This window comes from Drosophila montana, unplaced genomic scaffold (assembly GCF_035044405.1).
Source record: "Drosophila montana isolate Dmon_TW-CO22-7 unplaced genomic scaffold, ASM3504440v1 contig_2481_1, whole genome shotgun sequence".
In the NCBI taxonomy this organism is placed as follows: domain Eukaryota; kingdom Metazoa; phylum Arthropoda; class Insecta; order Diptera; family Drosophilidae; genus Drosophila; species Drosophila montana.
Window position 1 is genome coordinate 2,342,256 of NW_026997351.1, and position 13,780 is coordinate 2,356,035.

Sequence of the window (13,780 nt, forward strand, 5' to 3'; positions counted from 1 at the left end):
CGATAATTGTTGAGCAGCGATGATGCCATCGATTACTTGCACATCGCTCATGCTTGCGAAAATGTAATTATGGTTGCCTTCATATAAATGCTGCTAAATGGTAAAGAGGCGTGCTCTTCATCTTAAATCGAGTGACATACAGACGCAGAAAGTGCACAAATATTCAACGCTTGCAGCAACAATTTCTCGACCATATCTGAAGACAACTCAGACCAGGGCAGTTTCTCTGCTTGCCCTGGCAGCATGAGGCAACGATTATTGTCAACAGCGGAAGATGATTCGAATCGACCAACGCCAACAGACGCGGATTCGAATGCCAGTCGGAGAATGAAATTAGCAGCAGAGGACAACATGAAGCACAGTACGTATGCACACACATAGATATGCATTTACACAGATACAACATGCATATTTATGCCGTTTCTTATTACATGTGCTTGTCTTTTGTTTACTGCCTCAGATGCTCCTTCCGCCATTGAAAAGCTGAGACGATTCTGCTACCTAGGAAGGATTGAGGCACCCGTTTATGCCCCCACAACGTTTGACCTGACTGTGGAGTGCCATTTTGCAGCATTGCGCGAGCTGTGTGGCGAGGTCAGCGGGGCGGAGCTGGTGGAGTGCTTAAGGAATGTGCTAGATGCCTGCAACGATCGCTATTTGCCGCGCCACGATGAGGCACTACTTGTCCTGGCCGTTTACCTGTCGACGCGCACTGACGAAAAGCAGCGCACGGTGGTGCGCGGCCACTTTGGCGAGCTCGTGCGCACGGATAAGGACTTGTTGTTAGTGATCAAATTTGTAAAGCATGTGCAAAAGCTGATGGAGCGCAAATCCCCAATCAGTCGCACCATCCGCAAGGCTGTCTTAGATTGGTACCAGCATCAGCCGCTCGATAAGCTGCTGCACATGTGGTCACTAAACGATTGCGACTGGGCCCAGCACCGCGAACTGCTGCATCGCTGCCACTACAGCAACGTTGAGTTTGAAGCGGCGACTATGGCCGCGTTGCGTGTGCTGTCAACGCCCGCCAAGGAGCTGGTCAAGTGGCCCAATTGTCTGGAGCCTGTTGTCAAACACAAGAAAACAATTGTGGGCATTGCCAATCTTCGTCTCTCCAAAAACCCTCACTTGGCCCTACCTATTATAAACCAGCTGTCGCTTAGCTATGAGCATATGCCGCGTCATGTCATGACTGACACAAAAGTTGTAAACTTGCTGCTGCCTAAAATGAGCTACGAGCAGCTGTTGCAAAGCTGGCCAACATTCCTGAAGCTCTTCAAGTCGAATCGCAGTGCTCAACTTAGCTATACTCAGCGTTTTTTCAATCCCTCGGAATTGCGTGCAGCCAATGTGGAGCCCGTACGGTTGCTCCTGCAGGAAACACGCGGAGTCAAGCGCAAAAAATTCGTGAGTTTTAAACACATTAACCCTCAAATGTTAACTGCTCTAATATATTGTTGTCTTCAGATTTCGAAAGGCGTTGTCCCCGCAAAACCGCTCAGTTTTATTCAGCAATTGTACAAACAATCTTTCGGCTGCAACAAGGCACTTGGCTTGCGCCTGCATATAACAATTAATCTGGAGATGTGCTACATAGGAAGTGAGTAAATTATAATATTCGAACGGCATTTGTTGTGGCTAACTCGCATTTTGCATTTATAGAATCTCTTACTGGCCGTTGGCGGTCGATAAAATATCTCGATGTAGTTGTTGCTTTAGCCTTTGGCTACTTTAAGTGCGATCCTAAAGTGAACGTGCGTATTTGGCATGATAAGAGCGGCCAACTAAAGAGTTTACCATGGATGCCCGAGATGTCAGTGGATGATGCACGTGCCTGCTGCGAAAACCAAAAAGTCGCCAAAATCAAACAAACCCTAACAGATGTGCTCGACAATGCACTTCAGGATTTGGAGCAGGCGTATGATGTATTCTTGGTGTTGGTTCCACGCGGTACACGTGGCAATTCCAAGAACAAGTCCGATCAACTATGCCAACGGCTCGACGAGTATCGCCAAAAACGAAATATGAATGCCAAGTAAAATACATTTGTAATAATTTTCCAATTGCATTTGATGTCCCCCTCTCTCCCTCTGCAGATTTATCATAATCAGCTTGCGCCAGAATCATGCCTCCATGAGCTATTCGAAGCTGCGCAACGAGCACATATTGGAGCTATGCAGTATTACTGAGCAGACTCCACGTTTGATAAATGCCTTCGCTCACGGCAAGTTCTTTTAAGCTATCAGGCACTGCACCTTCAGCTATACAACTAAATAGAGGACATCTCCGGTAACCAAAGAAATCATTAGCTGCTGCTTATCCAAGGCGCTGTGGTGGCAATCAAACAGGCTGGATCTGTTGATGCCTGTCACGGGGAATACACCGTGCATCTACTCGCATGCCACAGCCAACTTTCTTGCGCTCTCTATCTCTTTCAAACTAACACACACTTGCCTACACAGACACACACACACACACACGCTAGCATTCTATGGTGCATGTGTGCTCTATTTCACACACACTCACAGCACCATTGATGTTTACTAATTATATAAGTATTTACATGCATACCTAAATAGCACGTACACCCACACTCCCACACACACTCACACACACCTCCACACACGCACATACCACTTACATTAGTACATACAGGTATTTTTTTCAATCTATGTAACGCTGATATTGTAACGATCTGTACTATTGTTGTACGCATTTGACTTGAATTGGTAATTAGGCGTAGTTAAAGAATTTAATTGCTATTTTAATTTCGAAAACGAAGGAACTGAATCTAAATTTAATTTGGATTAAAAATACAATACAAGTGAATCTGAGCAAAGCGAAAAAGATAAACAAATTGCCTTACCAACAAAATGTTAGTCAATCTTTAATTTTAACTAAACATACATATTAAATACAAGGAATTTCTTCGTAAAAGTACTGAAACAATACAAAAACAAAACAACGCATTTAGATAAAATATTGAAACGAGACGAAACGAATCGAAACTAATTGAAAATAGTCCAAACTAACAATAAGTTAACACACGAACAACTTAAACAACAAAATACATCTTAATATTGTTATAATTAGGTCTTCTGTTAAACATATTCACGGAAACTGCCCAAAATACTGTGACATTTTGTGTAATCAAAAAGGAAAATCAAAAATAAGCCAAGTATAAGAAAATTGTGTGTACTTTAAAAAAAAAAAAAAAAAAAAAAGAAGGCGTTTATACAGTTAAGAATTCCCAATGTGCCATACACACACACACAAACACACACACACATGCGCACAAGTCCTAATGCTAACACATACATACATGCATATATGACAATTGAGATTATAAAGCGCCTAAACATTACCGAACAATAATTACAGCAGAACACTACAAATTCGACTACATTAATTAAGTGACATTCTTATTAATAACATTTAAATTTATATACAAGTTTTAAAAAGCCAATCAAACAAATACAATTTGGAATCTAAAGAAAGAACAAAAAAAAACAAAAACAAAGAAAAAACTAAAGAAAAAAATAGCAATAGATAAAGCGTTAAAAAAAACGTACTAAAACTTAAAAAGAAAAAATAAGAAATATGTATTTCTATGGACATTTTTGACATGTGTCCACACGCATCTGTGAAGTAAACCGTTGTGATCGCTTTGAAATTTTTATTTAAAATGAAAATTAGAACAAACTCAAGAGAAACTTTAACTAATATAGATTCAATTAAATATAAGTTAATTCCTTATGGACTGGAATGCAAAATCATTTCGAAATGACAAAAGCAAAACAAAAAAAAAAACCAAACAAAACAAAATACAAGATAAATAAGTGAGAAAACCAAGAGCGTAACCAAAAAGTACCTAGACTCAGAATTCAAAAGCAACAAATGAAATTTGAATACTAACACAAAGACACAACTTGCTGGCACAACAAGCGCAACAGTTAAACTATCAAGCACACAAACACACCACACACACGCGGAACACACCACACACTCACACACACCCACACATAAACACCTACACATACACATATACATATATGTATTCATGTAGCATAAACTAAACTATATAATGTTATATTCCGTATTGTAAATATGTAGGTGAAACCTTAAAAAAATTTGATTTGTTAAGAAGTACATCAACTGATTTACGAAGAGTTATCAAAAACAGCTTAAGATCAGATCAGATCAGATCAATGATCAAATGTTCTCGACACCTACATACAAACCTATAAATCCGCATTCGAAGCAACAAGAAGCAAAACTTTATGTGATATCTATTTGAAAAATAAGCGAAACCGCAAACTGACAAGGAACCCAATTCAAAAAAAAAAACAAACAAAAAAAAACAAAAAATAAAGAAAAGAAAAGAAAACCGAGCATAACAAGATATAGGAAAAATTTAAAAAAAATTGCAGGCATATAATCCAATTGCAACTATCAATATATAAATTTGAGTTTCTGTTCAACCAAACGATTGAATCTTTCACAAACAAGTATTTATTTCTTATATTCACTTATATTTTGTGTTACGTTAATATACTTATAGACGAGTACTTAGCATATGTAAGCCGCCTAATGTTACGATGTTTTAGTTAGCACTAAATAATATAAAGTACATGTACTCATATATAGTTACCGACAATTCAATAAGCAATATTCGACACTCAGAAAATGTGGTTTGAACAAAAAAAAAAAAAAGGAAAAACAGAAAAAATTAGAAAAATAGCCTTTTAAACTTAAAACTGATCATTCAAAATGATAGAAAAATATCTACTTAAAAGAACTCGACAGCAATACGGCGCTATAGTATTAAACTTATTATTGGTAAACATTTTCTCAAGGTACCAGATGTATCGTGTGTACGTACTGCTTTCAAAAAGTGTAACTCTTTACTCTCCTTTTTTTATACGTTTTCTTTTTATATACTTGCTTAACTGCCTAGACAGGTATACCCAAGTATTTATATATATACATACATATATACTTATACACGACATAAAGTTAAATAAACTAAATTGAACTTCAATCAATCTTGTTGTCTTTGGCTAATTTTAACTGCATCCGGATTCGCATGGGTATCTCTTCTCATTCAATTAACTGGCCAGTGGCCAGTGGCCTATATGGTATGGCCCATGCTTGGGCCGGATTACTTGTTCTCCGTGACAATGCCGGCGGGGCCGCATATGTAGAGCTGCTGGTTGGTCCGTTCGCGTATCGGCTGAAAGCCGAGCTCATCGGTGGGAATGCCGTATTGCTTGAGCTTGCACTCGTAGGTCTCGAGCAGGTCATCGTGGGCCTTCCAGGCCTTGGCCAGCTCGTAGCGCAGATCGATAATGGTCTGGTTCTTGGTGTCGACCACATCGCTGACGGTCTTCTCCACATTCTGCAGCTTGTCGGCGAATTCGGGGGCACAGGTGGCGATCGTTTTGCGCATGATTATGCTGCGCTTCTCGTCCTCGCGCATCAGGGCTGCGATCTTGCGCTCGAGCAGGACATTCTTGAGGCCAGTCTTCTGCTGCAATTCAACGATGACCTCGTTGAATCGAGCCTTGAGATTGGCTCGCTCGCCAACGAGAGCATCGTTGCGCAGCAAGAGTGTCTCCGATTCCCACATCAGACTCTTCACCTTCTTCTCCAAGATGATGTTGCTCTTCTTCATGCGACTTAGCTGCAGCTTGTCGCGATCGTAGAACTCCAGCTTGCGCTGCAGCTCCTTCAGATGCGTCTTGGCATGCTCCAGCGGCTCCTTGAGCCGGCGCGTCTCTGTGGTCGCCTCGGCGGCTATGCGATCGCTGCGATCTGCTTGGCGACGCAGCTGTTCGATTTGCTCCTTCATGCTACCGATGAGCGCCAGGTTGTTCAATGTGATGTCGTTATAATAGTTTTTCATGTCGTTAAATGCCAGATCGTGGTGATCTTGCAGGTCCTTAATCTGCTGATTCTTGCGCTCCTCTACCTCAAACATTTGCGAGTTGAAGAACAGCTCCAGCTTGCTGCGCTGCTCCTTCATCTTCTCCTCGTGCAGGCGATCATTATCCTTGCGCTCACTCTCAAACAAGAGGCGTTGCTCTCTGTGCGGTTGATTCAATTGGATTGAATTGGATTGGGATTGGGGTATTGGTTGTGGTATTCGAATGGCAAGTGGAGCTGATACTCACAGCAGCTGCTGGTTGAAGTGTGCCTCCAGTTGGCGATGCTGCATATCGCTCATCTCGATGCGCTCGCGCACAATGCGGCGCAGCTGGCGCTTGTCGGTCTGCAGCTCCAGTTCCTGCAGCAGATGATGCTCCTGGGCCACCTTCAGCTGGGTCATGGCCTCGGCGCGCACCTCGCCCAGCTTGCTATGGTTCTCGAACTGCAGATGCTTCATCTGCTGCATAATGTGCTTGGTGTCAATGTCCGCCAGATCCTGTGTCGCCTCGATCTCCTTATCCTTTTGCTGCAGCTCAAACTTGGACTCCTCTGTGCGCGGTGTCCGGATATATGTTTATTGTTTTAATATTGGCAGCTGCTGCCCATCGAGGCGCACACTTACCCAGCTGCTGGCGCGTTATTTCCCAGAAGGTGCGTATCTTGTCGCGCTCCAACTGAAAGTAGTTGCGTTCTTCCCGCTCCCGATCCATTTCCGCTTTCAGGCGCAGCGCAAACGCCTCCAGCTGATCGCGCGTCATCGCGGAGGTGTCCACGCCATCGATGAGCACTGCGAAATGGAACAAACGGACCAGTTCAGAGTTGACTTTAACTTTGCAGCAACTATTTTGAAAAATTTAATAAGAATGTAGCGCAAATGTCTTGTCCATTAATGTGTGCGATGTGTGTGTGTGTGTGTGTTGTGTGTGTGTGTGTGTGTGTGCGTGTGTATTTTAGGACTGCACTCGTGCCCGCATGTGTACAGTCGCTGCTGTAATTGGTTTGTGTAATTGGCATCGTTGACCGGCTGGTACCGAGCCTCGCCTTCCGCCTCCCGCCTCCCGCCGCCCGCCGCCCGCCTTCAGCTTCCTGACCCTGTCCCTGTGCCAGGTCCTGGCAGCGGCTGCAGCCAAACTTTAACCAGGCATTCTCCAAGGCTCGCCGGCCATAGAAACAATTATGTGCGTTAGAGGCCGAGCTGCGAGCTGGTTTGTTCACTCGTGGAAATTAAGTGCGCCTTTTTTCCGCTCTCGATGGGCGTCCAGGCCAGGCCGTGGAGCATGTGGCCAACTGTGCCGACCGGGCTGGGCCAGCACAATTAAATTGTATTGAGCATGTGACCAACATGGACGCCACTTGTCACACTCTGTTTTCCTGCTGACCAAGCCTCAGATTATCATTATTTGACAAATTGTTTTGCTGCCCAACTGACGACCCATTGCTCGCAGGGCGGGCCCACAACTTTACCAGTCACATTAATTACTTATGCTGGAGCGCCTTTTGGTACTTAACTTAACCGAGAGTGCATTGCGAACATTTTAAATTTCAGGCACATACAGAAATTCTCGCCAATCTGCACATTTAAGACGTATGCCCACCGTTTTATAATATTTTATAATATTACCAACTACTTTACCAAATTGTCAAAATTTACAAGCTAGTTTATCTGGCTGGTAAATATGTATGACTGCAATAAGACAAAACGGTGTCGCCTCTTTGTAAACCAATCTGCATTTCTAAAGGTTTCTGGATGTGAAAAACCAGGTTCACGCAACAAACCTAAAGGCAGTTAGCTGGTTCGAACCCTAAGCGGAACTATATATGCATTGTACATAACCTTAACATTTTATACGTAACATTCTCTAAATGTGAGTTCGTTAAGTTGGCTGCGCTTGCAAAGTTTCAGGATTAAAGCTTTTTTAAAAGGTGTTTCGTCTCTTTTATATAGCTGAAATACTGTTCAATTAATATAATAAGGTAATAAGCTCTGATAGAAAATTAATTCAGACTATTAAAGCAATACAAAATATGCAGGCTGCTTTGCAGCTACTCACCTGGCAGCTTCTTGCCCTTTTTGCCCTTTTTACCCTTTGGTGGCTGTAAAAAAGAGAAATTAAACAATTATTAATTACAATCAATTAATAGTATATATATATAATTTTTTACCCTATAAAAAAAAAAATAGAAAAAAAAAATGAAAATGCGAAAGACATGCATAAATATTATGTATTTTGAGATATGTTAAGGCGGCAGATAAATAAATTTGATTCGGGAAAAATGCAAAAGCCGAGTTTGTTGCACTAATTGTGGCATTAATGTGGCAGCAACGGGCTTGGGTTTGGGCTTGGGCTTAGGCCTGGGGCCTGGGCCTGAATGCCGCTTGAATAACCCTTGAATGCTTAATGTTTAATTCGATTTCGTGTACACCCGCGCTCTGGCGTAACGAGCATCAAGAGCTAAAGCAGTTTTTCGCAACGCAACGCATCCTTAAAAGGGCGCCACAGGACAGGACAGGACAAACGGCAGCAGAAGCAGCAGCAGTAGCAGCAGCAGCACGGAATGCTGCATGAAGCAGTGGCGCCTCTAGTATGGGGCGGTGGCAGCGACGGCAACGACGACGACGCCGTTTTAAATAATGTGATGGCGCGGCTTTCAAAACAATTTCACAACAGCTGTTGGCTTATTGCATATTTTATGACTGCAAATTATTCAAAAATTTTCGAAGCCCGCGCGTCGCGACCGCCTCGACTCGCCTTGCCTCGCCTCGCCTCGCCTTGGCCAATGTGTTGGCAAAAGGCGTAAAATTTTCATAAATAATAATAGTATACATATAGAGGCATATATATTATATGTGGGTAGGTGTGTGTGTGTGTGTGTGTGTGTGTGCGAGTGAGTGTGCTTGAATATACAAATTGTCGAAAACGGACAACGACAGCAACTGCAGCAGCAACGCGGGCTGCTCCTCCTGCTGCTCCTGCTGCTGCTGCTGCTGTTGAGATTTAACGCGCTGCACAATTCTTTTGCAATTTTACAGCAGTAGGCACGAGGCGTTGCTGCAACTGAGACTCTGTGTGTGTGTGTGTGTTTGTGTATTTACTGTGTGTACAGCATGTTGTTGTTGCAACACAACAGCCTGGCTTGGCATGAAAAATTGAATATGCCAATGCAGCCGAGGCCGAGTCCAGCTGCAAGCGGGGTAAGGCCAAGGGCCAAATCGGCCACGGGCAAAGGGCAAAGAGCAAACCATGTTGCCTCGACTGCTTCCTATCGGAGCTGCAGCAAAGCGGGACAACGGGACAAGGTTAAAGATGTTTTCGGGCAGTAAGTACTCGCACAGCTGCCGCTGCCTTTGCCGCTAAGTAACTCAAGAGGGCAAACAAAATTCGAGTTAAAGAATGTTTTGATAAAACACAGATCAGAACTTACCATTTTGTCGGATTTCCAGCTATTTTTTCTAGCGGACGCTTGCGAGCTCTTTTAAATTTTGATTATGATTTGTACTAGCCGAGCAGTTGCTCTTGTTATTGTTGCGGTTGTTGTTGTTATTGTTGTTGTTTTTTTATTGACGGAGGCGATGACAACGCCGTAGGTTGCCAATGGCTACCGGTGTGGTTACCGGCTCTTAAACAAATGCCAAGCAACCGAATTGCTATCTATAATTTTATATTTCCAATCTGCGTGTTAGTGTGAATTTATGATTTTCGGAAAAACGACTGAAAATCTGACGCATTCTATTCTGAACGTAAAGTTTTATATATTGAGAGCCAAGTTCGAGCTACAAACCAAGCAGCACAACTCGCTTACTTCAAATAGTTTGACTGGCCGCAGCCTTCAATTGGTAGCAATTGGTGCTGACTACGCGATACCCTGTACAATAGTCTGCAAATATTTATATTTACTTATTGTTAATACTGCTTAAGCAATAACTTAATAAGTTTAAATAAGACAATTTTAGTCAAGGCTGCGAACGCAACATACTTTTTCGAACTCTGGTTCTTCACATTTCTGATCACTTTCAATAGAACAATGCATTTTATTATTAAGCTAAGTTAATTATATTCACATATTCTTCTTTATAGAAAAGTTGATTTTTTTTTAAAAAGATGTTTGGCATTTCTTGGGCTACTAATTCGGTTTAATGGGTTCAGATCTATTTGATTTAACCTGTCTATCTTCCAGCAATTTATAAAAATGATAATATCTAATTTTTCGTCTCTTAAATAATAAAACAGAAAATTTTCTTGTATGATATTTGATAATATTAGTTAGTATTAATAAAATATGTATTGAATACAAATAGTTATTGTGCACCAAGTTAACTCAGTTGCATATACCTCAACTTGCCTCATATGCAGGGTATAGCAAATAGGAAGAAAACGACAACGAAATTAAAATACAAGTTGATAAAGTTAACGGCTGGCCGATAAAATTGCCAGCAACCGGGTCGAGTCACATAAATATCTCTCCATAAGTAACCCCGCCCTTGCACTCACTTGACCCTCCTTCCTCGCTGCATTTCGCCCCCTGTCCCAATATCATCTGCCTCTGAAGTAAATAGTTATTGCACATTTTAAATGTGTTTACTGCATATTCAGAAACTAAAGAGTAGGCATCATTAAAGTTGTTTGGCTTTTAAGAATTGGCCAATTATGATGTAATCAGGGTAAGGCGGATATTTACAATTTCAGGACAGAAGCTGTTTTAATTAATTAGATCTGGTCGCTGGCTCAGTTGAAGCTAATCAAATTATTGTAAGCAAAACTCTTTGATTAGATCACCTGGCAAGTGCATAGATTTCCAATCTATTTCTATTCCTCTCGGGCGAGGAGCAAACTTTAAGTCCGACACGAAAGCGAAACTTTGGCGCGAATATTTCACGCCTTAATTCATGTGCCACTGGGCCGAGCAATTGAGCGTGCCGGCTCGGTGGGGGAGGGGGCGGGGGGTGCTTGCGGCAAGACGGGGCTGTTGTTAGAAAATTATGCGCTGCTTTCTTGGCGGTTTTGTAAACAGAAGCCCCAAATAAAAAGGATATTGCCGGCTGTTTGGGCTTGCCGGTTAAATGCTTTAATTGAAATTAATAACCGCAGCCCAGTCGAGCAGTCGAGGAGGCGAGGAGGCGAGGAGGCGAGGAGACAAGGAGACGGGGGGACGACCAGACGAGGAGACGAGGAGGCGAGTAGCTCAGCAGTCGAGCTGTTTGATAGTGGGGCAGGAGTCGTTGCCTTTTCCAGCCAACTTGACTATCAGGCTGCCTGACTGCCTGAGAATTTTCAATTGTTTTCATTAAAAGTCAATTTTTGAAGGCGCTGCCAACTTCAACCCTTGCCGCCAATATGCCTCACGGCCGTTCGTTCGCTCGTTCAGGGGGTTTGTGGTGGGCATGTGCCGCATAATTTTGTATTGGCAGATGCTGTTGTCCATGGGCCATTGCACGGCTAACGGTAACGGCAACGGCAACGGCAACGGCAACGGTAACGGCTGCAAAGGGTCAGGCGGCTTCAGGCCTCCTGGCGCTGATTGAAAGTGAAAGTAAGTACGATGCCTGCACATAGATACACCGACACACACTCCCGCACACACACACTACCACACACACACACATACAAAGCAAGACATATTTCAAATGTTATTATTAAATTTGCTCCGCCTTTGGCCTTTGTCTCTAAATTAAGCATAATAATGAATTCTATCTAACAGGCATTGCTGAGGCGCAGCTCATGTGTTGTCAGCCTCGATTGTTTAGCTTTCGGGCATTCAGTTTTTCAATCATGCAAAAAAATAAGCACCATTTACGAATTGTGGTTATCAACACTTTCCCATTGTAATCATGGGAATTCATCTACATATATTGATTTGGCATTTCAATTATATTCGTATTTAAGATTTTAGCTGTCGACATTTTTTGATTAACTCCCACCGGAGGTATTTTTGAACTGTTATCAAAATGCAGATTCTGAAATTCTTAATTTTCGTTCTTTTTGCATTTTTATATTTTATAATATTTTTTATCTGTTCCCAAGTTGAAATAGATTTTGAAGTTTTCAATTGTTTTCCCTTTTATCAACAACGTTTTTTTTTTTGGCAATTTGTCTTAAGTTAGAGCACTTCAATTTTATTCTTTATATATATATTTATTATTATAGACTTTACCATTTAAAAGTGAGTTTAAGTTTGAAAAGAAAAATAAATCGATTCAACTTTAAGTAAAATAAATTACCAATCTAATTTCAAATCAGCAACAGCAGCTATAAGAATATTTAAAGATATACATAAATTAGTTTATATAAAATGCTTTGTGGACAATTAAAAGCTACCAATCTACCAAGTTTTTCATAAAATTCCTGCTGAATTACCAGGCGAATATCACAAGTTGTTCGAAAAATATGATTAACAAGGATGTTGGGATCTTATGGGAACCAAAGACTATTCGTCCGAATGCGAAGCGGAGTTTGCTGGGAAATACAAAATCCGCAGTCGTAAGGACGGGCTTGAAGTTAGGTTGAAAAATGATTTATTTGGGACATATTAAGTCAGATCTTTGAATAATTCAACATTTTGGACTCGTATCGATTACGGCTATTCAGCACAAGTAAGAGGTTCTAGTCGGCGGCTCCCGACTAGGGGATACCCTGAAAGGCGATAGGTATAATATGAAAGATACTTGATATATATACATTTATACTATTCTAGAAGCTAAATGTCAATTTTGGCGACTCTAGTTCTTATTATTTACCAAAATTGCGCAAAAAACAGGATTTCGATATCGATTTTTATCGATTACTTGGAATCGGGGCAAGTTCACGAATATCGGAAACAAACTCGATCTGCGCGGGCAGTAGGTGGACCTACAGCTAAAATTTCAAGTATCTAGCTCTTATAGGTTCTGAGATCCTTGCGTTCATATATAAGGACAGACGGACGGACGGACAGACGGACAGACAGGCGGACATGGCTAGATCGACTCGACTATTGATGCTGATCAAGAAGATATATACTTTATGGGGTCGGAGATGCTTCCTTCTGCCAGTTACATACATTTGCACAAATACATTATACCCTTTTTACCCATTATTAATGGGTTCAGGGATAAAAAATAAAATTTTTTTTTCAGTGTCTGCATTTGCCTTGTGAGCACGTAATTAAAAAACAAAATAAAAAATTGAAAATTGTCCTTTAAGTTCTGTAAAGTTTTGAACAACCACAAACACTGTGAGCTGAAAACCACAGAAAATGTTACTGAATGGCACTCGAGAAATATACTTACTAAAATCGTGTGTAACAAATAGTTAATCTAAATGAGAATTTGCTGAGCTTAACTTTGACTTTGGCTAAGGATAAGCTTGATCTCATTTTGGTGACTGTGATTGTGTCTCTGTGTGTGTGTTTTGCTGTGTTTGTGTGCACTGTGTCTGTGTCCGTGTGCTTGTGTTTGTGTAAGTGTGTGTGTGGGTGTGTGTGTGTGTGGGTGTGTGTTTACGGGGGCAGAGAAGCGTGCTGAATGCGGTTGCAGAAGTTATTTGCTGTGTTATTTTCAGTACAGCTTCCGCTTTGCTCTGAAACGGACATCCTGTTGTGTTTGAGAGTTAAATTTGCGCAGCTGCTTAGACTAACGGACTAACGGCTCTTGTCCTTATTTGGCAACACAGCCGCGCTCCCCCGCACCCCTCCCCCCGTTCTAACCAACTGCCCACCGCACACAGAAGTAGATAGAAATTTGCACAGTTTGTGCTGCTGTGATTGTGCTTCTATCTGTTATTTTTCATAGTTTGACTTTTAGATATCTGCCAGCCGGCATACTATTTACAAGCTTAACAGCAAATGTGTCCCCAAAATTTCGCTTTGTAGACTGTAT

At 41.7% G+C, this 13,780-nt stretch overlaps 2 protein-coding genes across 2 annotated transcripts; one reads left to right on the forward strand and one right to left on the reverse strand.

Annotated features, from left to right (window-relative positions):
- Nucleotides 1-38: 38 nt before the first annotated feature.
- Nucleotides 39-3,877, forward strand: LOC135428383 (uncharacterized). The gene is made up of 5 exons (XM_064682346.1): nucleotides 39-361; nucleotides 461-1,407; nucleotides 1,468-1,600; nucleotides 1,663-2,035; nucleotides 2,097-3,877. Exons 1-5 carry the CDS (start codon nucleotides 244-246, stop codon nucleotides 2,236-2,238), a joined length of 1,713 nt encoding a protein of 570 aa, XP_064538416.1. The 5' UTR covers nucleotides 39-243; the 3' UTR covers nucleotides 2,239-3,877.
- Nucleotides 3,878-4,815: 938 nt separating this feature from the next.
- Nucleotides 4,816-9,649, reverse strand: Gas8 (Growth arrest specific protein 8). Its single transcript, XM_064682347.1, has 5 exons — nucleotides 9,352-9,649; nucleotides 7,980-8,022; nucleotides 6,551-6,715; nucleotides 6,174-6,477; nucleotides 4,816-6,086 (listed from the first exon to the last, which is right to left on the reverse strand). Exons 1-5 carry the CDS (start codon nucleotides 9,352-9,354, stop codon nucleotides 5,162-5,164), a joined length of 1,440 nt encoding a protein of 479 aa, XP_064538417.1. The 5' UTR covers nucleotides 9,355-9,649; the 3' UTR covers nucleotides 4,816-5,161.
- Nucleotides 9,650-13,780: the final 4,131 nt, after the last annotated feature.

Bases quoted from the DNA above. Each gene is read 5' to 3' on its own strand.
- LOC135428383 (XM_064682346.1), top strand. From the start codon at position 244: ATGAGGCAACGATTATTGTCAACAGCGGAAGATGATTCGAATCGACCA. The intron at 1,601-1,662 runs GTGAGTAAATTA...TTGCATTTATAG, and splicing joins GGAGATGTGCTACATAGGAA to AATCTCTTACTGGCCGTTGG. The intron at 2,036-2,096 runs GTAAAATACATT...CTCCCTCTGCAG, and splicing joins AAACGAAATATGAATGCCAA to ATTTATCATAATCAGCTTGC.
- Gas8 (XM_064682347.1), bottom strand. The intron at 6,478-6,550 runs GTAAGTGTGCGC...CACCGCGCACAG, and splicing joins AATAACGCGCCAGCAGCTGG to AGGAGTCCAAGTTTGAGCTG. The intron at 6,087-6,173 runs GTGAGTATCAGC...TCAACCGCACAG, and splicing joins CACTTCAACCAGCAGCTGCT to AGAGCAACGCCTCTTGTTTG.